The 25328-nt window shown below is 44.0% G+C and overlaps 1 protein-coding gene across 5 annotated transcripts in view; it reads right to left on the reverse strand.

Annotated features, from left to right (window-relative positions):
• The window catches only part of RUBCNL (rubicon like autophagy enhancer), a 47223-nt gene that overhangs the window by 7362 nt on the left and 14533 nt on the right, over positions 1 to 25328 (reverse strand). For 4 of the 5 annotated variants that reach the window (XM_075591136.1, XM_075591138.1, XM_075591140.1 and 1 more), the window contains exons 2-12: positions 16111 to 16213; positions 15162 to 15833; positions 12566 to 12651; positions 7980 to 8184; positions 7254 to 7400; positions 5484 to 5544; positions 5251 to 5383; positions 4867 to 5012; positions 2811 to 2875; positions 825 to 1063; positions 151 to 212 (exon numbers count right to left, since the gene is read on the reverse strand). In XM_075591136.1, the coding sequence (XP_075447251.1) occupies positions 151 to 212; positions 825 to 1063; positions 2811 to 2875; positions 4867 to 5012; positions 5251 to 5383; positions 5484 to 5544; positions 7254 to 7400; positions 7980 to 8184; positions 12566 to 12651; positions 15162 to 15833; positions 16111 to 16183 (1889 nt within the window). In that variant the 5' untranslated portion in view covers positions 16184 to 16213. Of the gene's footprint in view, positions 1 to 150; positions 213 to 824; positions 1064 to 2810; positions 2876 to 4866; positions 5013 to 5250; positions 5384 to 5483; positions 5545 to 7253; positions 7401 to 7979; positions 8185 to 12565; positions 12652 to 15161; positions 15834 to 16110; positions 16214 to 24106; positions 24218 to 25328 lie in introns of all 5 variants that reach the window. The other variant, XM_075591137.1, reaches the window with a different exon arrangement.

Consider the following 25328-nt stretch of genomic DNA (forward strand, 5'->3'; position numbering starts at 1 on the left):
TAAAATGAGGGGGGAAAAACCCAAAGTAGTAGACGAGATTTTGACTTTATTCTGACAGTTTCACGTATAGAATTTAAACAAATCTACAGAGACCAACGTTTTGCTCCATATTCCAATACACAAAATTTCTACATCACACACATTAATTACCTTTTGGCAAATCTGCAGGTCTTCAGCAGTTTTTTCATCAGAATTAGCTGTTCTTGAATTTCCTGAACAATTTAAAAAAAAAAAAAAGCACACGAGTAGAAAGTTTTACAGAGCAGAATTTGCCAATGTAAACACCCGAAACTAAAACAATGCCGCCAAACACTGCAGCAACTTACAGCTTCACATCACATTTTCCTATTACAAATCATCAGAAGGTGGCCACTCGCAGCTTATGGAAACCCAAAGCACCATCATTGTGAAAGCACCAACCCCCCCCCCCCCCTCATACTCCACATCAGTTATAGTTTGCTATTGGACAACTATTTAAATACCCTTTAAAAACCAGGACATAATACCGGTAAGAATCTTGGGAATTCGTCTCCTGCAGGTGGAACACTGATTATCACATCAAGTGACCCCTTCCAAACGCAGTGCTCCACTCCTAACAACCTTTGTGTGGATTGCATGCGTCGATCAATACAAATCGAGTCACAATGGCATCAGTAAACACCACGGCTCATAACAATTCGTATATAATACAGGATGATCATTGTGCCCTTTAATTTCATCTGCATATTGAACAGTGTGCTACCAATTTAAAAAAGATAGTGCATTTTTACAACTGGGATTATCCTGACAAAGCAAAAAAAAAAACCACAAGTATTACTACTTACTTTTACTCGGTCTAGGTCTTTCACTTTTGTATATAACGCCTTGTTGATACATTGCACATCGAAGTAGTGACTCCGCCATATATGGTCCACAAGTCGTTTTGCAAAGTTGCACACATAGTACTTGCTGAAGTCCCATTTCATCAGAATCCGGCCGGGGATGGAGCTCTCTGCGTAGCCATGACAGCAGTCACAGAAGTACTTCCCCAGGTAATCGCAATACCGCAGTCTTCTGATATACTCTAGAGAGAGAAAAGTGCATCTGTGTCAAGAAAGGCATGTACCCTTATGTCCTATTCATTTCAGATTTTGTTTGCTTTTAAATATTTATGCGAAATATCTAATCTGTTAAAATGCAGACCCCAAAAACAAAATGCCAGAGAAGGAGCGTACAAACCACCAAGATAAGGAGACTTCTGCACTGGCGGAAGCTTTAAGAAGTTCAGTGTTCGGAAAGAAAGGTCAAGATCTAATCCTTACAGATTGGCATGAGAGTTTAAATCTGACACTATCAACAGCTTCATTACACTGGGGAAAATTTTTTGTTGAAAATGATAAACAACCCCCCTCCATCCCCCCCGAGTATTTGGTATTTGGCAATGTAAAATCATAGACATATAGAAAAATTACAATGTTCTTGGTCATGTCCCTCTATTGCTTCTCTCATACTGCAAAGTGAGCATGCACATTTATACCCAACTGTTTTACAATAAGGCCTCGGTCCCGCTGCGCTCGTTGCCGCGGGCGGCGGGTCGCGAGTTCCCCACCAGCAGGGGAATCCTCGCGAGCCGGTCCCGGTCCCCCCTGGCTGCACAGAGCACTACACGCTGTCGCGCGTCAGCCGCTGGAGACACCAGAGAATGGTGTTTCCTAGCGTTGACGCGTGACGTGTGTGGCTGTGAGCCAATGGGGAGGGGAGGCTTCGGGAGGAGGAGAGGCTTCGGGGAGCGGGGAGGAGTGTGGAGTGAAAGCAGGTGAGTGCGTTTCTCTGTGTGTGTGTGTCTGAGTGCGTGAGTGCCTGTCTGTGTGTGTGTGTGCCCGAGTGCCTGCCTCTGTCTGTGTGTGTGTGTATGAGTGCGTGATTGCCTGCCTGTGTGTGCGTGCGTGCGTGCGTGTGTATGAGTGCGTGAGTGCCTGCCTGTGTGTGTGTGTGCGCGTGTATGAATGAGTGCCTGCGTGTGTGTGTTTAAACTTACCTTCCAGCTCCAGCCCGAGTCCGTGGAGGGAGGGGGGGGAGAGTAGCGGGTCCCTCCGCTCAAGCCACGCCCCCCCTCCCTGATCAAACCCCGATCAAACCTCCCACCTCCCGCCCCGGCTCCCGCTCCCTACAGACCGCAGATCGCGGTCTGTGTATCTCAGCGCACCGCCTGTCAGCAGCGCAGGTGCGCTGACTCTGGGAGCGGGGCCTTAGCCTAATGCTGAGCCCAATTACACAGTGGGAAAGCCAAGAAAATGCACCGCTCTTGCTCTGCAGTATTAATATTAAGGCTGTGGTCCCAGTCAGCACCGTAGCACGCCTGGCAGGCGGGGGGGGGGGGGGGTCTTGCACAGCGCTTCACTGCAATGTGAGGACTTGGGAGAGGAGAGATTGCGATGGGAGGGGGCGCGTTTCAGAAAACATCATAGAGCGCTGCTGCCAAAATGCGCACCGAGGCAGGTCCTGGGCCCGGTCTGATTGGGGGGGGCGGTGCTTGTGCACACAGCGCACGTACAACGCACTGGGACCACAGCCTAATGCTTTCCCAATCTCGCACTCCTTTTGCTTCAAACTATGATTACATTTCTACAAATATAATTTTCAGCGATTGGGAAGATCACATGTGCATCGATCTCTGTGGCTTACACCCACGGTGTGTTCCAGTCTTAATAGTTTCTGACAAGTCTGCATGGAGAGTGCTGCCCACGTCCTCTTCCATTGCACACGTTATATTGCATATTTTACAAATGACAAATTATAGGTAACTTTACTTTAATTTCACCGATACTTACTTGGTTCTAGCTTTGTGCCACAGCCAGTGCACAAATAGTTCTGTGATGCCACAACAACATCTCTCCTGCAAGAAAACAATAAGATTTGACGGTCAATTCAATAACATACCAGAAAAACACATTTGCATGAAGAAAATATTTCTACATCTCGAGCAGAAGGCAATTAGGAAATGTGAAATACATTCAGCAATAAAAGGATGGGTTGAAAAATTTCTTGATTTTCATACCCCAACAGAAAAACATCCCCCCTCCCCTACCCCCCTGCTATTTTGTCATCTAAAAATCATCATGCTTAGAAACAGGACTCAAGAAAAGTAGACATGCAGTTTTGTCAGTAGGTATAGATAAGCAAGGCCATTTACTCAGTTTTTAAGCAATGTGCCTGGAGAGGGGGCTGGGAGAAGAGGATGTATTCATGGAAGGATAGCCAGGATGAAAATCACTGCTCTCTAAAAATATTGCTTTTCATTTGAAGTTCGTCAAAGAGCACATAGATGGTCCACAAGACTTATGAAACAATGTTCTCTGGACAGACCAGTCAAAAGGTAGAACTTTTTGGCCTCAATGAGAAATATTATGTTTGGCAAATAGCACACACTGCGTTCGAACAGAAGAACCTCATCCCAACTGTCATGCATGGTGGTGGGAGTGTGATGTTTTGGCTGTTTTGCAGCCTCAGGATCTGGAGGGCTTGCAATCATTGACAACCATGAATTCTGCATAGTCCCAGAAGATTCTAGAGAATGTAAGGCTGTCCCTGTGAGCTGAAGTGAAAAGGGGTCATGCAGCAAGACAGTGATCCTAAACATACAAGCAGATCTCCAAAAGAATGGCTGCAGAAGAAGAAATTCCATGTTTTAAAATGGCCTTCGAAATGTTGTGGCAGGATCTGAGCAAGCTGTCCATACAAGGAAGCTCTCAAAAGTTGCAGAGTTGAAGCAGTTCTGTAAGGAGCGATGGGCCAAAATTCCTCAAAACCGATGTGAGAGACTGACCAGCAGTTACAGGAAATTTAGTTGAAGAAATTGCTGCTCAAGGGGGCGCCACCAGGTACTGAATCTAAAAAGGTTCATATACTTTTTCACACATGGATATTGAATGTCGAATCATTTGTGAATAAATGTTGAAAAAGTATCATGTTTTGGTATCATTTGTTTCATCAGGTTATCTTTATCTAATTAGGATTTATATTTCAACCCTAAAATGTTATTAGATCTTAATGTGTGACAATCCTAAGGGGTTCACAAACTCTCACCACTGTACAGTATATGTATTATACACCATACTGCTCAACTTTTTGGCATGTTAAAGCCTTTTCTTCTATGACCAACATAGAATTACGGAGTAATTCTGTTCAATTGCAGGAGTGCAATTAGAAAATATGGTACAAATACAATTCTCATTGATATTAAATAGTCACTCAGGAGTTATTATATTAAAAAAAAAAAAGGTAACATTACACTCAGAGGTCCAAAGGTTTAGTAATAATTGTATATTTTCCCGGTTTATATCGCTGGGGATTACACGGAGCTACGCTCTGCCTAAATAATTTCAAGTCGAGGTTTCTCCGGCTCCAAATACGGTCCTAAAATGTGCCTTAAGCTTCAAATTCTCTTCTGTACTATACACGTCTATCATCAAAATGTAAAAAAATAAAATGTTTATAGGTGAAAATATACCTATAGATCTATAAAACAAAAATAGTAGTATAGTGTCACAGAACCAGTAAGTGTATAGAAAATCCAAGCAATGGTTTGTGCGTAGAGTGGTTGATACAGCTACAATGTGGAAGACAAAAAGTGCGATTAGGAGTAAATGGGTCACTGGAAAAGTAACCATTGTTGCAGTCTGGTTTAATGAAGTACGGCTGTACAACCATCCTGTAAACCCGCTTTCAGTTTTCCAAAACCAAAGTACGTACAAAACAATAATAAAACAGTAAAGTAGAAGAAATAATGTTCTGGATGAGTGAATTTTACACTGCATTGATGAACACACACAAATGCTAAATAACATACTCACGTAAAATCAGAGACTGTACAGACTAATAACTTACTTGAGGGCATGGTGAATGGTGCATATGATCTGGAAGCGAGGTGGAGCCCAGTCTGAAGTGCCCCTTATTCTAGACTTCATCTTTATCTCCTCGGCCATTGTCAAGCTCGATTCAAATCCCTCTGCAATGGCCTCTTTGCTCACGAGCTATAGAACAAAATATATTTTCAGCTATACATGGCCACTACTTAAAAATGACTTTCGGACATTTTTTTTTTTTTTTTTTAGATGTCATCATCTTTGCCATAGTACCAAACATGACCCATTATGTAATCTGATAGTTACCCGATAGCCCAGTATCTTAAAATAGGTTGTAAAGAAAGATGCATATATAAATCTTTTATACAGTCAGTGATTAGTTGTTTGCGCGTCAGACAATACCCACTTTCTGAATAAAGTGGTCTGGCAAGCCAGGTAGTTGAACTTCTGCTTCGGTTTGTAGCCACTTCTTCCTGAAAACTCGGTACAGCTGCTGGGCGATGTCTTCAGCACGGTTTGATTCGGGTTCAGGGCCGGGTCTGAAAAGGGAGCATACATTTTTCAGGCATTTGCACCAAGAACCTACTCTTGTCCACAGAGAAGCGTGTATTATGCTAGCATAGAATGACAGGACTGTACCTTTCCGGTGTGTTGCTGGTGTGCCGAGAGGCTGCTATGGTCCTTTCATAGTCTTCTACTTCTGTGTGAATGGAAGAAAGTAGAGCAGATTATTCCTTTTCCCCAGAGACAAGGACGCGCAGACAGCATCTGGTCTGATGTAGCACTCTACTCTGACCCAAATTATTATCCATGGGTCATACAGTTCTACTATTCAGTAAATCGTTTATTTTCAAACATTATGCACACAAATGTTAGCCGATTTGCAATCCATTTTTCCTCTTAATAGAAAAAGCGCTTGGGGGGAGGGAGGGGAGAACGAGCCTTTTTTTTGTTCCCTTGCAAAAACAAATATTCCGTTTATTTCTTTTGGGTCTTTGACACTAACTAGGTGATTGCTTGTGTTGAATCACATTGGTGCAATTCTCAAATAGAACATGGTCGTTTCTTTGCATTCAGATTGCGTTTATAGTGATGAGCTCGATCTCCCTTAATATCAAGCAAAAACCTTCACATAAAAATGTTATGGCGTCCACTAGTCACCAACGCTACAGCCCCATTGGCAACAGCTGCACATGCACTGGAGCGTCTGGCGGCGCATGCACCCATTTCAGCCGCGAGCCATGACGTCACGCGGCTGGTTAGCCCTCATTGGCTGAACCACCCCAGCGATGTGGCCAATGCTCGGCCGCCGTGCCGCACAAACGCCGACTGGGGCCTGGCCCATAGACGGCTGTGCTCTGGTGTGTGGTGCCATAGTGCGCGCACCAGCGGCCACTGGGGACCTAGCCGAAGGACATGAGCATGCTAGCCCATGCGATGCCACAAGGTCTCCTTGGTGTAGACTCTCTTAGGAACCTGCACCAAGTGTTTATGGTGCTAAAATAAAATGGCATTTACCAGATTTAACAAATTAGATATATATATATATATCTAAAATATAAATATCTATAATCAATATTTAAAAAGCAGCAAGACCCTGTTGGAGAGAATTTTTTTCTTCATCTTGCCTGGGTTGGTCCACTGGTAGAATTGGGGAAAAAAAATAAAGTGCCAAAACCATTACAAAAACCGCACCGTCACATCAATGTTTGTAGCCTGCCGCTAAATAAAGATTTTTTTTGCATATATGTGCATGTCAAAACCAGCACACAAAAAACACCTTACAAATATTTCCAGAATCAGGGGGTGCACCCAGATGTCAAAGGCACCACTGAGTAGCTCCAGGGGACCCCGCAGTTCAGGCACAATAAAAATCAAAGTTCTCAGTTTGGTTTGCTGCTTTTGAGTTGTTTTCTCAAGCTAGTTGGAAGCAGACACGAGGTGAGGGGGTCGTTCCCAGCAATTCTATGTTGAGGAAGAGGACCCGATGCATAAAATCACACATTTCCTATTCTCATGGTTGGTACTGGGCAGCCTTTGGGAATCTCATAGTGGGTAAAAATTAAAATCAGGCCAGATAATTTAAAGACTACAATTATTTAACGACAGCCCATGGCCTTGTTCAGTGGATCATAAACCGTTGGGCATTGTCATAGTTTACAAACGTCAAAATACATTAATACTCTGGTTCATCGTGTTAGTGTACAAATGGTGTGTATTTGCACAATACAACCTGCAGCCCACTTCATCTGTACAATCCTAAAAGTGATTAAATCTAATAGTGATTACATCTAATTAACTTAAGAGTAAATATATAAATCATTAAAGAGTTCATTTGACACCGGTGTAAAAATAACATGCAAATAGATTTTTAATACCCAGAAAAGATAAAAAATATATTTTTTTTACCAATAATTACAAACTCATCACACTCTTCACTCTCAGAGCAAAGTTTTAGGCCATCTTGTTCCTGTTCTGGAGAGGAAAGTTTCAGGGCATCTTGTTCCTGTTCTGGAGTGGGATCTAGGTCAGAAGTCAGATGCAGTACAGCAAAACCTTTAAAAATAGAGAAACGGATAAAATTGCATGTCGCTCTTTTCCCACCTCACTTTGCTAGCCCCATCTCATATTCCGAGGAATGACCCTGTAGCAGCAGTAACATTATTATTTAGTGTGCTACTGTGCTTTACAATTACATTTGAGTCAAATCGGCCACCTACAAGATGGACATGTTGCAGCGCATACTGGCACAGTAGCCCAATATGCCACCTGCCTAAAAAGAGAAGTCACTATTCTTATTTACATTTCAGTTACAGGTGGCCCATGGAAATAAAGACATGCTTTGAATGAAACACTTTCCAAATGTCACCTGTGCGTCTGATCCAGTAGATCACATCAATGTTACAATCTGCTTTTTTGGCAACTTTGATATCAGAGCAATATGAAGACAGACTGGTCTGGATCATCATCACACACTGTAGGTGACCTATAGTCTGTCAGACATCCACACAAGAAGCTGCTATCAAACCCACAGATTTGGGTAAGCACGGCCAAGTGATGCCAGTGCTTAAAACATGACAAAGTATTTACTAAACCCATTTTGCCAGGCCATAAAATAAGACGGATGATATTTACCCTCATAGCCGCTGTCAACAGAAGTGGCAGACTCTGAATCATTTTTTTGCCTGGGGTAGCTAAGATCTTCATGATCTGTTTGACCCCAGACATCTCCATTGCCGTCATATGGATTCCATGGCTCACAGCGCACACGCCGATAACTGCATTTCATTTTCTCAACAGCTGATATAATCAGATCTGCCACTATGAAGTGGGAATTTTCCTGGGGGGGTGGAACGAAAGGACCATTGGTGTGTTGTACATTGGTTTTACACATACTTAGCACAAAATGTGTAATCTCATGAACGGCATGTTCTTTATAAGTTACACTTCACTTGCTGGATTTCTTAAACAGAAGTCTATTTTCCCATCTTAAAGCTGCAGTTCAAGTGGTCGTTTTCTCATTGAATTTGTGCATCAATACAAGCTACACACTAACAAGCGATTTGCTAAGTTGCTGATCGATCCATTCGCCAGTAATCGATCGCTGAAATTCGGCTGGGGTTCAGTAAATGTATCTTGGGTAATCTTCTGCTGCCCTGACACAAAGTTCTGTGAGGAAGATCATGTGACCAGACAGGCACTAGATTAAATTGTTTCACTGCTAGAGAGGGCAGGGATCAAAAAGGTGATGCTGTTACAAAAGGGGATGTTTCTTTGTAACTGGTTGCTATAGAAACAAAAATGCCTGTTACATTAGAATAGTTAAAAAGGTCTTTAAAATTGTTTTTACAATTATTATTTTTTTAAATGCTACAAGTATTCCCATAGTACAGAACTGATTTGAGGATATTGCTTGAACGGCAGCATTAAAACAACTTAGTTTTTATTTTGTCCCACAAGCTGAAATGACAAGTAATACAATGTAAAGATTAGATGTTGGTGCTGAACCAGCCTTAGGTGGTTTGCTTTGGCTGCAGCACTTCCATAAACCAAGACAGTATGAAGTGTAAAATGATTGTGTGCATTAGGGCAGCGGTGCGCAAACTGGGGGGTGCGCCCCCCAGGGGAGGGCGGGAGATTTTGCACGGTGGGGGGGGGGGGGGGGGGGAAAGGGGGACTCGCAGGCGTGATGCCTCTAACTTACTTACCTGCTGCTAGCCGGGTCTTCGGTGACGTGTTGCCATGGCAAAGGAAAGTAAAGTAGGGGGGGCACGAGCACCAGGGTGGTGGGGTGGGGGATGGGGGGGGGGAGTAGCACGAATAGTTTGCACACCACTGCATTAGGGCATGGGTGTGCGACTCCAGCCCTCACGGACCCCAAAAACAGGTCAGGTTTTCAGGATATCCCATCTTCAGCACAGGTGGCTCGCTTAGTCCAAGACTGAGCCACTGATTGTCCCTGCTTCAGCACAGGTGGCTCAGCCTGAAAACCTTGAGGGTTTTAGAACTGGAGTTGAGCACTCCAGTTCTATTTCTGCCACTTAATGCACAATTTTCAGATCCTGGGACCCCCACATTGTTAGATCTACCAGTATCCAATTTAAATGGCTGCCCAATAGGAAACCGCAACCGAATATGTTGCAGATTCGTATTTGCTGGAGATTTAGCTGCCATTTTGTTTCGCTTAGAGGGAGGAGGGAGAACTTCACTGGTAAGGATCTCTGGAACAGGGGATACCCAGCGCTAAAAACAAAGCTGGGCTCGGTGCTCAGGGTCCCCCCCCCCCATCCCATCAAGAAAAAACACTCCCACCACCAAATTAGTTATTGTAGGCTACTAAAACCAGGGGGTCCTCCAGAGCAGAACCCAAAGCATTAAAGCTTTGGGCACTGCCCTATTGCCACCACCTGCAAAGGAAAAATGGCTGTAGGGTCCCCCAATCAGAAGCTGCAACTTTTTTGCAACTTTCTACTGGCTGCCAAGAGTGAGACAGACAGACAACCATGGGTCCCTGTCACGTGGAGTTCTAGTGTGCGCATGAGACTTCAGCTCCAGAGAACCCTCCGATTCATACATGGAATGCGTTTTGGCCAACAAATTGTATACAATACAACATTTAGCTTCAGGTACCATGATAAAATATGTTGTCCAAACTCCATCCTGAAAAGCCACTAACAGGCCAGGTTAATGATGTCCCTGCTTCAGCAAACTGACAGCCACCTGTGCTGAAGCAGGAGCATCCATAAAACCTGGCCTGCTGGTGGCTCTTGACAGGGTTTGGCCACCCCTGAAAATTAGTAGGTTTTATAGCATTGCGGTTTACCCATGTTGTGGAGTACTCCTTTTGGTTTCCTCGGTAGTCAATAAAATAAATCTTTGTGCACAAATTACAAAAAATTGCCAAAAGAGGGAGGGGAAACAAAGGGAAGGGAAGAGAAGAGCAACCCTGTGTTTCATCACACCGGAGTTTAATTAAATACAGACTTATAGTGCACAATGTTTATTTACATGAGGGAGGTATGAATTTTTGCACAGGTAATTTATAAAACAGCTTCAAATAAAACAAACAGTACTAAATGAAAACAATAGAAACTTAATACTAAAACTCCTGTACCAAGTTTGTCATCGTGTTTTGAGTCACAAGTTAATATGGAGGGGAAAAAAAGTACTATGGGTCATACAAGTTTACAAATGACGAAATATCTAGTTATGCACTTTATGGATTACTAGCTGAGAGACCCGGCGTTGCCCGGGATGTGAACCATGGCGGGTTGCGGCCTGTGGAGGAGCTCCGTGCAGTGGGCTGAGGTGAGGAGCGGGGGGGGTTAATGCTGGGAGCCTGTGGAGGAGCTCCGTGCAGTGGGCTGAGGTGAGGTGAGGAGCTGGGGGGTTTAATGGCGGGATGCGGCCTGTGTAGGAGCTCCGTGCAGTGGGCTGAGGTGAGGAGCGGGGGTGTTAATGCTGGGGGCCTGTGTAGGAGCTCCGTGCAGTGGGCTGAGGTGAGGAGCGGGGGTGTTAATGCTGGGGGCCTGTGTAGGAGCTCCGTGCAGTGGGCTGAGGTGAGGAGCGGGGGGGTTAATGGCAGGTTGCGGCCTGTGTAGGAGCTCCGTGCAGTGGTGTACGGCGAGGTGAGGAGCGGGGGGTTAATGCTGGGGGCCTGTGGAGGAGCTCCGTGCAGTGGGCGTCGGCGAGGACCGGGGGGGGGGGGGGGTTAATGGTGTGTTGCGGCCTCCGGAGGAGATGAGCGGGTGGGGGGGGGGGGGGAGTTAATGGTGTGTCGGTAGGCCTGGAGCAGACAGCGATGTGGGCTGGGGGGGGTGGGGCTGGTGTTTTGAAGAGGCGGTGTGTGGATGTGATCGTGCGGTGTATATTTGCAGTGGTGAAATAAATATTTATGGAGGAAAGAGTCTGTACCTGATTGGTAGCAGGTGTGCAGGGTTTTGTCTGTTGAGAGTTGTGAAGCGTGGTCCCAAAAAAGTTTCAAATGTCTCAGAGGTGCAAATGTCTCAGAGCAGTGAGGGTTAGGTGCTGCGATTCCCAAAGCTCAGTGAGGGGTGGGAGAGTGTGTCAGTGGTGTAGCTCAGTGAGGGTTGTCACAGTGTGGCAGTGGTGTTGGCCGCAGACCAATGAGAGGTGTGCGGGGGCGGGCATAGTGCGGGGGCCGGCATGGATGACCAATGAGAGGTGTGCGGGGGCGGGCATGGCCTGAGGCGGAGTGACAGGCCAAAGGTGCAATGCGATTGTCCCTAGGGACCGGACATCCGGACATCCGGACATCCGGACATCCGGACATCCGGACATCCGGACATCCGGACATCCAGACATCCAGACATCCAGACATCCAGACATCCAGACATCCAGACATCCAGACATCCAGACAGGCATACAGGCATACAGGCATACAGGCATACAGGCATACAGTGCTTTCAATTATATATAGTAAGATTACGTATTTTTAAAAAAAAAAAAAAAAGGGGGGGGGCAAACCATGTCCAATAGTACTAGGTACAGATTTCATATTGAAACACTGCTTCATCAATATGAGCAAGCATTGTGAAACTGGTGGGTTCCAAGAATTTTGGGGTAAGATTGAAAATGAGAACGTGGGGTCATTCTTCCGTTAACATCTCCTGGCCAGTTTAACCTGCCAACGTGTGCAATGTGGTTGTAAGGGCATGGGGCAATACAAGTAATAATAATAAAAAATGTGACAAATTATAAACGTCTGTAGTACAAGGTAATGTATTACGTCGCTGCAGGTCATTTGCATGCATCATACCACCTTTTACAGCTTGTTCCAGAGCATGAACAGTGCAGATTTGCAAACTGGATATATGCACAAAATACAGAAAGTAGTCATTTTTTGTTTCATACCTTTAAGCATGCAAGTAGTGGCAGGCTAAAGCTTTTTTAGTATATTTGCTAAAAAGCAATAGCCTATTATGAGTGGCAATATATATCCATCCACAAGTACAGTATGAGACAACTGTTTGTAAACTAATGGAGGTGTATTCTATGCCTCATAAATGCTCCATAAGTATCAACTACTCAGATTCATCAAAAAACAGTTCCTAACACAATGGATCTAGAATGGATCTTCCCAACTATTCTGCACAATAAAGAAGACAAATACCCCATGCCAAGGCTCCTGAAACAGAGGAGCATTGTTTTGATAGCACTGGCTACCGTTCATGTTACAGGGCTTTTTGTTTTGTTTTTACCTTCTCCAGGTACAGAGTTTGTTCAAATAGATCTTCAGTAGAGCGACTCAAAGCTTCGTTGCTTGAAATCAAACCACCCTCGGTAGCTGCACAAAGAGAACAAATATTAACAACCACCCAAAACAAAACAGCAAACATGCCGGAAACTCTTTGGGGGTTTCCATAGTTTGCAATTTACACTTGATTCATGTCCCGTATCGTCTTAGTGCAGCCAACAGCTACTGTATTCTCAGGTCTGTGTTTGAGGATGAGGACAATGAAATGGGTTTGGGCTTTGTGATCTGGTAAGAACATAATTAGTCTGGCACAAAGCCATATCTGCTATTAACTGAGCCAGGTGAGCAATGTCCTTCAGGACTAGCAGCACAACTATTGTAATATTAAACCTGGAAATTTTTATACATTATTCCCTGATTAGGCCTCAAAACTAGTAAAAGCAATTTAGGTGTTAACAGCAATGCATGCCAGAAGGCTATGAGAGTTTAACTCATGTTTGTACATTTTGAATTATAAACTAAAGCTGCAAAATTCTGGGCATTATTGAAATCCCTGCTCTCTGATTGGTTAAAATTCCGGGCATTATTCATTCAGTAATGGCCAAAATTTTTGCAGCTTGCAATGTGTTTTATTTCCAGCCAATCAGCTTTCAGAACAGCTCTGAGAAGGGGCAGGGGATTGGTCAGGAGGCAGGAACAGCTCTAAGACTTGGCAGGGAATTGGTCAGGAAGTAGAAGCCAGGCAGTGACACCTCCCCCTCCCTCCATGAACAGAGCTGACAGATTCAGTTGAATTGGGGAGGGAGAGCCTGCCGTGTCTGCCTGCGTGTGTGCCTGCGTGTGTGCGTAGAGCTGCAGTGTATACACACACACACACACACACACACACACACACAGGGGGCGGCAGTGTGTGGATATAGATAGCTGCAGTGTAAGTGTATACAGGCATACCCCGCATTAACGTACGCAATGGGACCGGAGCATGTATGTAAAGCGAAAATGAACTTAAAGTGAAGCACTACCTTTTCCCACTTATCGATGCATGTACTGTACTGCAATCGTCATATACGTGCATAACTGATGTAAATAGCGCATTTGTAACAGGCTCTATAGTCTCCCCGCTTGCACACAGCTTCGGTACAGGTAGGGTGTCGGTATTGCTGTTCAGGACGTGCTGACAGGCGCATGCGCGAGCTGCCGTTTGCCTATTGAGCGAGATGTACTTACTCGCGAGTGTACTTAAAGTGAGTGTCCTTAAACCGGGGTATGCCTGTATAGAGGTGGCTTAAATGTATTTACCATTTTATTTATTTAAAAAAAAAAAAAAACCTATTTAAAACCACACAAAAGTGTCTATTATTTATGAAAAATACCTACATTTAGCCTATAATGGTAATAATCCCCTCCGAACAGGGCATTACTGGCCAATAATGCCCTGGCTGGGTTAAAGTCCCTCAGCTTCGCCTCGGGCCTTCAACTCTTCCAGCCAGGACATTGACCAGTAGTGCCCTGTTCTTCGAGGATTATTACTTAAATGCTTTAATCTTTAGACTGGACTGGGATCTGGGGAGAGCACCATTTTGACCTCCTGGACACTTATTTCAAACACTTCCATCTCCTGTACCAAACAAAAAAATAATAATAAATATATACATTTCAGAAAAGGACAAGAGGAAATATTTTAAAGGAAATTTAAAAATAAATCCCACATTTGTAACCAAAAATACTCAACAGGTCAAACGTGCTCTTCAGGAAATCCTTTTATGTAAGCTTGCGGACAAATACTCCTCGTTAAAGGGCACTTTTACCCAACATTGGATAAGCGCTTATTTTACTAGTCCTCAAGCGTTTCAGAAGTGAAAGGGACTTCATCACAAAAGGCATAAAAAAAGGGAGAATGAGACCAAACATATAGATGTAGCAGACGTTATTGCACAATGACAGGTTACTGTTACGGTTAAATGAACCCTGTGTCTATACCAGGGGTGGGTAACTAGTGTCCTCAAGGGATACCATCAGCTCAGGTTTTCAGGATATCCCCGCTTCCGCACAGGCGGCTCAATCAGTGTCAAAGACTGCACCACCTGTACTGAAGCAAGGATATCTGTATGGAGTGATTACACATTAAAAAATACCACCACACCTTTAAAAACGTCATTATGAGAAGAAGTGCTGCTGGGTGTCACTACATTTCGTAAGTGAACAATACCAATGCACTCATTTCTCTCAATGCTGCAGTAAGCACTGAAATTATTAACTCTAGCATGATTTTAACCATTTCAGTGCCTGGGTGTTACAAGGGCCGGCGTGCTTGTGGTCATTCTGTTCAATAAACCTCACGGACTAGCGAAATGGAGGGGCTTCAGCTTTTGGTCAAAACCCAAGACCACCACGGGGCCACTTTCATAATAATTGAAGCAGGCAGTGTAGAATGTGCCTAATAGAAGCCCCCTCACTCTCGTCCATGTAAGCACATGGTAGTTTATGATGCATTTGGAAGAGCAGATCGAGCGCCTTCAAACATATCAAAAAGTGGCTGTGTATTATGGTACCAATTTATTTCTAATAAAAAGGACTAAGTATGCAATGTTGTAAATTACCTTGGTGAATATTGGCATATGACAGTGACCGAGGTTTGAAGGATTTGCCGTCTTGTGCTGTATACAGCTCAGGGTCTGAGATCTCTGTACTTGAGGGCAGAGTGTGTACACCTGAAGTGGAAATTCGTGGGTTCTGATTCAGAGTCAAATTCTGACCTACAAGATTAGGTGAAGAAAATCTTCTTGTCTCCTTTTGTAAGCCCATCAGAGGCAAGTTCACTTGTGAGATGATCTCAGATCCAGTCAAAACTACTTCCGTGCAACCCTCATGTTTCGGAAAAGTTACAAGTTCCAGTGGCGTTTTATCCTTTAGTGCATTTGTGACCTTAATTTTGGGTGGTGAATCTTTCGGTGCATCTTTTGGCATAAAGTCTGTCTGTGTATTATCCCAAGATGCTTTGTTTCTACTGAACCGTACATCACTAAGTGGACAGATGTTTATTGGAATGCATTCAGGATCAAAGTCATCCATCAGATCACCATCACTGCTATTATTCTCCCAGTTTTCCGCATCACTGTCCTGAAAATCGCTCTCATTTAACATTAGCTTTGATTTTAAACCGCTCGATATGTTTAAAACAGAAGAAAGAATTTCCTTTATGGCAGCAGTACTGTCTGGGTACGACCCGCAGCTCACCGCTAATCCTATTACTGCTGGCCTGGGTAGCACATCTGTGTGAAACAAAAATCACATTAAAATAAAAAGGAAATGAAAATAGTCAACATAATTATCATATTTAAAACCAGAAAGGGGACAAAAAAAAAAAAAAAACATTTTGACTGTAGAATATTTAAAAAAAAGATATACACACGTTGTCCAAGCACATACTTCATTTAGCTCTTTGGAGAAATGCAAACATCTATGTATGGTCAATGCAGAGTAGGGGGAAAGCATACAAAATCTAGGAAAAAATAAACACATGGGTGTAAAAAAGCACAAATGAAATACCTGCAGAAATTGACATGGTTGGTATTCTTGGTAACATGCTTACAGGATGATTTGAAGCATCCACTGTCTTCATTGGAGCTCAATTGTTAAAATAACTGGTCACCTACAAAAGATAAAACCACAAGGTCATTGCAAGTGTACACAACTACGTATTTACTGGGAAGTCAAAGCTGCTTTGCTCCTCTATTGCATTTAGAACCAAGATCACTGGTTCCCAAAAACAACTATTTTTTTCTCCATTTTCCAAAAACACTTATTAAAAAGGCAAAGTTACATGTTTTCTACCTATTTTGGCTTCCATGAATTTTATTAGAATTGCTGTTGTCTATGTGGGGCCGACCATGTTTCAAGCCCCCTTACCTAGGAACTGCGGGGTCATGTGACGTTACCCTGCGACGTCATTTGGAGCTTCGCCCCAACATAAATTACAGGCCTCGCGCACCCCGGCATATACTTTAAATGATTTGGGGAAGAGCGGGAGCCTCTAACCACCACTCACACACGCCATCTTTCCCTCCCCCCCCCAAAAGTGTAAAAAAATAAATAAACTCGCGTCCCCCCGTTTGCGCACCCTTGCTTTAGAAGGCCTACCGAGCAGAGGAGCATCAGCCCAATGAGCAACAGAAGAACCAAGGAGTGCAATATCTTTGAAGTCTTAAGTTTGTTACATTTATGTACGGTCGAAACAGCTGACGGAGTAGGTTTACTGGCTATGCAATTTAACAGGCTGTGCTGAAAAGCTGTGTAATGTGGCAGGCATAAACTTATAGGGGTCCATGGCAAAATAGATTTGAGGCAAAATAGATTTGAAGCAAAGGTGACACTGCTCATGTGCATGTCATTTCCCAGAATCCCTTGCTGCAGTGGAAACTGTATGCCAAGAGATAAAGTGTGAATGTGCACACAAGTGATTTTAATTTGCTCTATGCCCTACAGTGGAGGGTTTTTGTCACTTTTACCCACCATAACTTATTTAAGGTTATATTTAGGCAAGAAAAGGGTTGGAGTTTTTTGTTCAAAACAGGATGATCCATGCTCAACCTTTCAGGGCTAGAAACAGGCCCGGTTATGTGAAACAAAAATTAAACTTAGTTAAGCACTGAAGCAACTTGCTTGGTTATGCCTTGTCCTGAAAACGTGGCCTGTTGATATCACCTGAGGACTGAGCTTATGTGATATATATTTGTTATAAAATTGTAGTCAATTAAATTATAGACAACACCCTCTCAGCAATGTTACCCATTGGTATTGAGGGTCAAGAGGACATCTGGATCAACAGCTTTACCTTATACAATATTTTTTTTATAATGCACGTTTTTGGAATACAAAAGAAACTGTTTTCGGAAGTTGGAAATATATGGAGAAAATTGAGAAATTAATCACTTTTCACTAGTGAAGCACATCGTTCGCTTATCACCGACATTAGAATTTTAAAAGGCAAGCAACAAAATGCATATAGTCGAAATAAAAAACAAAAACACCTGTCAGCTACACTTCAGAAAGGCAGTTGTATCTGCCAAAACGTCAGAACATTGGCTAAATAAATAGTTTTGTTTTTGCAGAAATCCGGAGTGCCCTGCGTCCAATTTGGCTTGCTCTTGTAGCTCTGAACAGAAGACTGAATTGCTCAACAAAATGACAGAAAAGGAGGCCACTCCCCACTGCTTTATCATGGCGAGGGGTGGGGGGGAGAAACAAAACTAAATTCTTCACAGCCGTTTCCCCATCAACAGTTCAACGTTTTTACTAGCTTAGAATAGATTAGAATAGAGCAACTAGGGTATATCTGTGCTTAAGCAAAATGCCAAAGAAATAAACTAGCACCACAGATGCTACGATAGTACGCGGTTTTAGGTTTCTACCACTTTTATACAATTCCCTGTGTAATTTTATTTATGCCAACAGTGTACCTAGTGCTTTACCAAATTTCAGTAGAGGAAATAAAAGTACAATGGGGATAAGAGCATAAAGGGAAACCCCTCCCTGAAGAGCCTAGCAGCTATGCGTATATTGGGGAACATACAGACGGTGGGAATAAAAGTGCATTTATAAGAATAAGTGCAAGTCAGGGAGGTCTGGTGCATCTGGAATCATAAGTGTAAGCATAGAGAAAGTGGGTAAAAGGAACATTCAAGTTGGAGGTGATGGACTATCCAGACAGAGGCTGCCTATGAGCAATATAGTGGGCGCGATTGCTGCGCCATATGCGCGAGGCAGTTTTAATTGGCTGTGGTTAGCCAGCCATTGTATGCTAGGGCCGCGCACGCACTCGGTAGTGAGCGTGGAGCCGGGCGATAGCGGGGAAGACTCAAAAGGTACGTTTTCGCGCCTCTACCACTGGTGGGTTGTATGTATGTATGTATATAAATATTTTATTATTTTACCGTGTCTTCATTTTAAAAATATATAATAACTTACACATACACAAACCTGTCACTCCCGGCAGCACGACCACCATACTCACAAATAGTGTGCGTCATGTGCACGCGCGTTCACACAGGCGCTCACCTACTATAGAACGCGCCTAAGGATCGTGATGCAAGAGGCAGCACAGCCACCTAAAAATAAAAGTTGAGCCCAGGCTGCCGCCTCCATGCCACTTCAGGTACCTTAATTTTCAAGCAAAAATAGAAGTTTTATACACCCTCCCCTCTAGTCACATCCACCAGAGGCCCCCTTGTGGTTTCTGTCCTGTGCGCTTTGTGCTTGATGGCACTATACAAAAAACTTATATAAAAGAAAGCTATACATACTGTCCCAAGTGGTGTATATTGTGGCTTTTTGCATGAGCTGTGTCACATGTAGCTTTGCCATTTGCTAGATGACCCCTGCGGAGAGGAGGCTTTTGAGGCTTGGAGACCCCTTCCTAAATCTCACACAAACCAGCACCCTTGGTTGGGGAATCATTAACCGGTTCTGGTCTGGATTCCATCTTATTTTCCCCCGTTTCTGTTAGATGTGAGCCTGCAGGCAAAAAATAAAAAAGCCCAGCTTCCAGTATGCACCTGCATGAGAAGTCCGGTGTGGGACAGTGCAGGAGAGTGGCAGGCCAGCAGCAAGGGAGATGCTGGGCCCAGCAGCAACAAGAGAGGCCCGACTCCAGCATGCGCAGGCAGGGCCCCCCCAAAGCCACTGCCAGGACAAGGGTGGGGGGCAGTGTGTATATTGGGGGGGTTGTGTATATTTTTTTATTTGGGGGTGGGGGGGGCAGAGAAACATCTCAAATGTAGCGATTATTCAACAGAAAGTGAAGCCACGCTGGCCTCGTATATAAATCTCTGTGTTTGGACCTCACCCACACAAATAATGGAGTCTCTGCCGGGTTCGATTCTCGTGATAGACTTCTTTCTCCATTTACTTACAGGCATACCCCGCATTAACGTACGCAATGGGACCGGAACATGTATGTAAAGCACTACCTTTTTTCCACTTATCGATGAATATACTGTACTGCAGTCATATACGTGCATAACTGATGTAAATAACACATTTGTAACAGGCTCTATAGTCTTAAAGATGTGCTGAAAGGCGCATGCGCGAGCTGCCGTTTGCCTATTGGGCGATATGTCCTTACTTGCGAGTGTACTTAAAGTGAGTGTCCTTAAACTGGGGTATGCCTGTATATGTGAGGGAGGGCAGGGGGGGTATTGAGTGTGGGGTAAATTGAGTGAGAGAGGAGTGAGTAAATACATACACACACCGGGGCAAGCATATTTTGATTTATTTTGCGGGTTTTTTTGCCCAAGGGTAGAAATGACAAAACTTTTGCGCTGAAAAACAATGGGGTGGGGGGGTATGGAGGTCTGGGGGAAATAAAAAAGGGACTTATTGTGAGATGCATTTTATTCCCCCCACATTTTTTCCTTTCCCCAATTCTGATTGAAGTAGGTTTGTCATATGTTAATGCTTATATAGTATACTCATATTAGTGAGTGTACAGAATATGTATGTGGTTGTGGGGGTGTAATATTCATACATGTTGTGAATCTCGGAATAGGTTGCAGACCCCTGGCCTAGTAAGTTATAGGACACGAGAGAATTAAGCCTGTGTAAAGAAATCAAACATTCTACAAGCAATAAGCAAGAGCGACAGGATATGTCAGTGGGTTGTAGGGTATTGTTCTTGAGAATGGGTCAGACAATAGTATGAAAAGGAGATCAAAACGTGACAAAATGGAGGCATTCAAAATATAATGGAGCATGGTAACCAGCATAGAACTTTTTAAAGGAGATGGAGGTCGCTCCTCAACTAGAGAACATTATTTAATGTTTTCATCTTATAGATTTGTATATTTTTATGTTCCAATTTATGTATTTTTTTCTTCTAAACTTGTTTCTTTTTTTAGTTTGTCATGTGCCTGAATGATCAATATTATTGATTTTTTCACATCGGCTTGTTAATCAATACCTTCATACTGGCACCAATGATCGTTTATGATCTTAGAATGCATCAGTGTATTATGCTTCACGAGTGGGCGGTCTCCGTCATTACTCTGCTTGGAGTTCCCGGATGCAGCCCTCTCGTTTCATTGGATGGCGGCACCCGTGTCCTCACAGGTGGGCGGAGTTTTCTGGCGGGGGATCTCCCCTATTTGTCGGGTTGTTTAGTGAGAGACCATTCTCTTTGGCAAAGGGCTGATAAGCCTGAAACGCATTAGAGGTCTCTCCCTTTGTTGTGAGCGTTAGGTTATTGGATGACAAAGTATTCGTTTTACTTAACCTTTTGATCCAGTCACCGTCATTTTTTCATGGTTCAACAAGCAGTGCATTGCTAGCACTCTCGCTCTCGGGACATCTCTCAACACCCTCAGGGTGAGGTCACAATCAGCACTGTGGCACGCGTGCACAGCGCTGCGATCTGGGGGGAGAGGGAGCGTCGGCGACGGGAGGGGGCGTGGCGGTGGGTTTGCAGGGGAGTGGCTATGACCTCAAGCGGCTGGTTCGCCCTCATTGGCTGAACCGCCGGCGGGGGCGTGGCCACACCTCCGTCACAAACTTCGATCTTAAATTCCCCTGCCTGAAAACCTGTCGCGCACCGCTGGGGAAAGGTGCGCGACAAGGTACCAACTGGGACCGGCCTGACTGGGGGGGCGGAGTTTGAACGCACAGCGCACGCCGTAGAAATTACTGGGGCCGCCCCTTAAAATAACAGTGTCTTTAACACGGTCGGTGCACCTTTGTGGCACATGATTGCTCTCTGGAGCGATCACGTGATCCTGGGAGGGGTGGGCCTGCCTCTTCAGTGAGGTACACAATTAGACCCTACAAAAAACTGTCAGGGAGCAGTGATTTACAATGTACATCTTATTGATGTGCATTGTACGCCATTAGGACAGTGAAGGGGTAAAAGCGCAGTCCGCGCTGATGGCCATTTGCAAAATATAATAAAAGGATTTACTTTTAAGGCACAGTGCAGGGTATTGCAGCACCAACGCCTAAGGGCTTGTCCAGGGTGGCGCTGAGAGGGCGCGCATGCTCATGCTAGACACGTTGCGACAATGCACATGTCCTGCGTGAGCAGGCGGGCCTTCTCGGCACCCACCGAGCCAGCAAATTTGAATTTGCTGCTCGCAAGCGCGTCACGTGAGCGGTTCACCCAAAGAGGGCGAACCAGCTCCGTGATGTTGAGGCCGCTCCCCCACACTCACGCACCTAGCCGGCCAGGAAAAGCACGGCCAAGCAGGGTGCAGCGTGCCTCTACCCACCCTGGACGAGGCCTAAGAGACATTGAACAAAAGCATAGTGGTAGACTGTGTACGAAGTTACCTCAGTGCAATCACTAAATAAGGAAACAGGACTCGGCGACGCATGCATTTTACAATCTGTGGAAGGTACCCAATGTTAATGTGCAGACAAAACCACATGCAGCCCTCCCATCACCCTTGTGTGAAAGCAACAGACCCAAGGTCTTTTTTTAGTTTATTTTACCATTATAAAGATTTTTCAAGCTCAGTTTCCCACATTACCCCAATGCCTCAGAGCGTGTAAAACTACTTGACCAGTTCTAAATCACACAAAAATTGCATGGTCAGTCAAATGCAGGTTTCTGAAAGACGAATGCTCTTTGTGATGGTTACATTTTAAAGATAGTCATTACAGGTATACCCCCCCCCCCGCTAGACGGACCTTCACTTTACGGACCCTCGCGAGTACGGGCATTTTTACAGTAGCACCATTCCCGTGTGTCGGACAAGTACAGACACTTATTCAGCACTAGATTGTCGTAGTTGTGTGACGCGCCGATTCCCCTCGCCCAATTGAAAACGCCAGCTTGCGCATGCGCCTGCGAGTAGGACACAGGCACGTCCTGAACAGCAATACCGACTCCCTGCCTCTACCTAAGTGAAGAAAAGAAAAAAAAGGTAGTGCTTCACTTTACGTACATTTTCGCTTTACATACATGCTCTGAACCCGTTGCGTATGTAAAGGCGGGGTATGCCTGTACTTTAACATGGATTGTTTTGGGAGAAAGGGGGGGGGGGGTTGGGGGAAGGAGAGCGCGCAGGTGAGCAGAGATTGCGGTATCTTATCGATTCAATGCAAATCATTGATTTAATGATTGGTGCTTACAAGACATACTTTGCATCGTTAAACTATACATTAGAGCCAGTGTTATTTTGCAACATATCATGCAGTACAGGCATACCCCGCATTAACATACGCAATGGGTCCAGAGCATGTATGTAAAGGGAAAATGTACTTAAAGTTAAGAACTACCTTTTTTCCCCACTTATCGATGCATGTACTGTACGGCAATCGTCATATACGTGCATAACGGATGTAAATAACGCATGTGTAACAGGCTCTATAGTCTCCCCGCTTGCGCACAGCTTCAGTAAAGGTAGGGAGCCGGTATTGCTGTTCAGGACGTGCTGACGGGCGCATGCGCGAGCTGCCGTTTGCCTAGTGGACGATATGTACTTACTCGCGAGTGTACTTAAAATGAGTGTCCTTAAAGCGGGGTATGCCTGTAAAGTAAAAACAGTAGAACAAGCATCATCTTTGTAACACTCCAATCCCTGTGCTGCCAGGAGGGATGTATAGCAGAGCAATATATTCAGTGGCATTGCAGTTTGGGCAGAAAGATACACACACTGATGAGTCCTACATTGTAAAGGAATTCTATTCTGCAAAATAGGTTTTTACTTCAGTGGAATAATAGATGTGAAAAACAAACATTTCACAGAGGGTTAGGAAATAAGAATAAATACTGTACAGTAAAATAAAGCCACTTTCCATATTTTTTGTAATTAGATCTTTATCCATCCCCCATCTGGGATCACTAAAGTAGTGATTTGCAATTTGCACCAGAACACCTATACATTTAAAAACATTGCAACCATATTGTTCTAGGGAAGGACTAGGTAGGCACGTCACATTTTCAATAAATAACAGCATCAGTAAATATTTAAACTACAGGAGGCATGGAGTTTAAAGGATTACTCGTTTTCCCTGCAATTCTTTACAATAAACGTCAGACAGAATACTCAAACCCGTTTCGTTTCCAAATCTGCGGAAACCATCCTTTGTGGTTTGGAGATTTACACAAAATGAAACCGAAGTGAGCTTATTTTTACAAGATTTAACAAAATGTGTTGTCAGCTCCATGTTAAAGTCGTCTGCTTTGCTAGCCCAATTTCACAGAAACTGATGACATCAGCTTCACATGACACGAGCCAAATACGTAGCAAGTTCATGGACCTTGAACGCTGACCGAGATTAGGCTCTACAAAATGCATTACATTTAAATCTTAAATACTATTTTGAAGGACTTTCAAAGGTCATAAGTTCTATTTTTAGTCGTGCACTGATAAAAATAAATGGAAGGAAATAGTTAGTCATGATCAGTGAGAAGCATGTTAAATAAAAAAATGAGGGGAAAAAATTAAAATTAAAATTGTATAGCCAAAACCAAGTAAATAGAAGGCTCTTTTTTTCTCCAAGTTTGTTATGCAAACCCAGCAAAATTAAAAAATCTGTGAGAAATTGCACTTACATTTTATATCTTATCCCTTTTGTGTAAGGCCTCGTCCATGGTTCTTGCGGGCGTGCTGAGGCGTTCATTGGGCGAACCGCTCACGTGACCGGCCCTGCGCTCCGGCGAGTACTGAAATTTAAAATTCTGGTAAGACCGAAGCTTCCGGACGCTTGCGGAAGCGTAGGCGAGCCCCTATTAAAGCCACTCTAATTGCGGCTGTATGGGCTCAGTGCTGAGCGGGAGCACGCCTCCGCCAGCAAGCAGCAACCATGGACGAGGCCTAATGCTGCTACAGTAATAAATACGTTGCTCTTCCCATGATAGAAGATAAGAGCTTGTGTGAAGAAATGCTTTATAGTCCTGTAATAAAATGAGGGCAAACCAGCTCTGTGACGTCACAGTCACCCGTTGCGTCTACTCCATGGCCACAAATCTGCTACAGGCGTGCGTGACACCACGCAAATGCTCGCACACCAACCATGGATGCGGTTTTAGCGTTTGCTAGGCTTCCCCCTGGGTTGCTATGGGGATCCAGACTTCACGTAGTGGTATATTAAGGAGGGACGTTTTAGAAGGTTCCAGAAGGAAAAGAAAGTTAAAGCGCAGATACCGTCTCGTGTATAAACCCAGTGAACACACTAGTGACAAGTGAAAAATGTATACAACGGAGGTAGTGCAGCTCCGGAAATGGACTCAATCCAAGTCCAGAAGGGTACATGAAGGCCTGTACTATGCTTTAGAATGCAATTGTTAACGTCCCATCCTGCTGAATGGGGAGTTGCAGTGAGAGCAAGGGAGCAGGGTTCTGACATTGCAAAACAAGTCTGTATTAAAATTATATGGAGGACAACACAATACATACTCATATCAATATATTAAAAACACGTTAACATTGTCCCCCGTCCACCTCCCAGTATGTCTGTCCTGTCGTCGTTGTCCCCCCCTTTTCTCCTATATGTTAAAATGTTTATTGGAAATTTCCATGTACCCTTCTCAGTCATGTGCTCATGACAACTCTGTATCCCTGGTTATATATTTCCAATAATAAAAAAAAAAAAACACGTTAACACAAATATAATAAATTGCAATACATGAGAATATGAATAAATAGCAGTACATCACAGAGCCACATTTAGTGCTGATCATATAGATAAAAAATGAATTAAATCCCCACATCTCTACTTTACACGAAAGTTGACTGCATTTCCCAAGTTAGCCATAAAAGGAGTAGACACACACA

Source organism: Ascaphus truei, chromosome 3 (genome assembly GCF_040206685.1).
Source record: "Ascaphus truei isolate aAscTru1 chromosome 3, aAscTru1.hap1, whole genome shotgun sequence".
In the NCBI taxonomy this organism is placed as follows: Eukaryota; Metazoa; Chordata; class Amphibia; order Anura; family Ascaphidae; genus Ascaphus; species Ascaphus truei.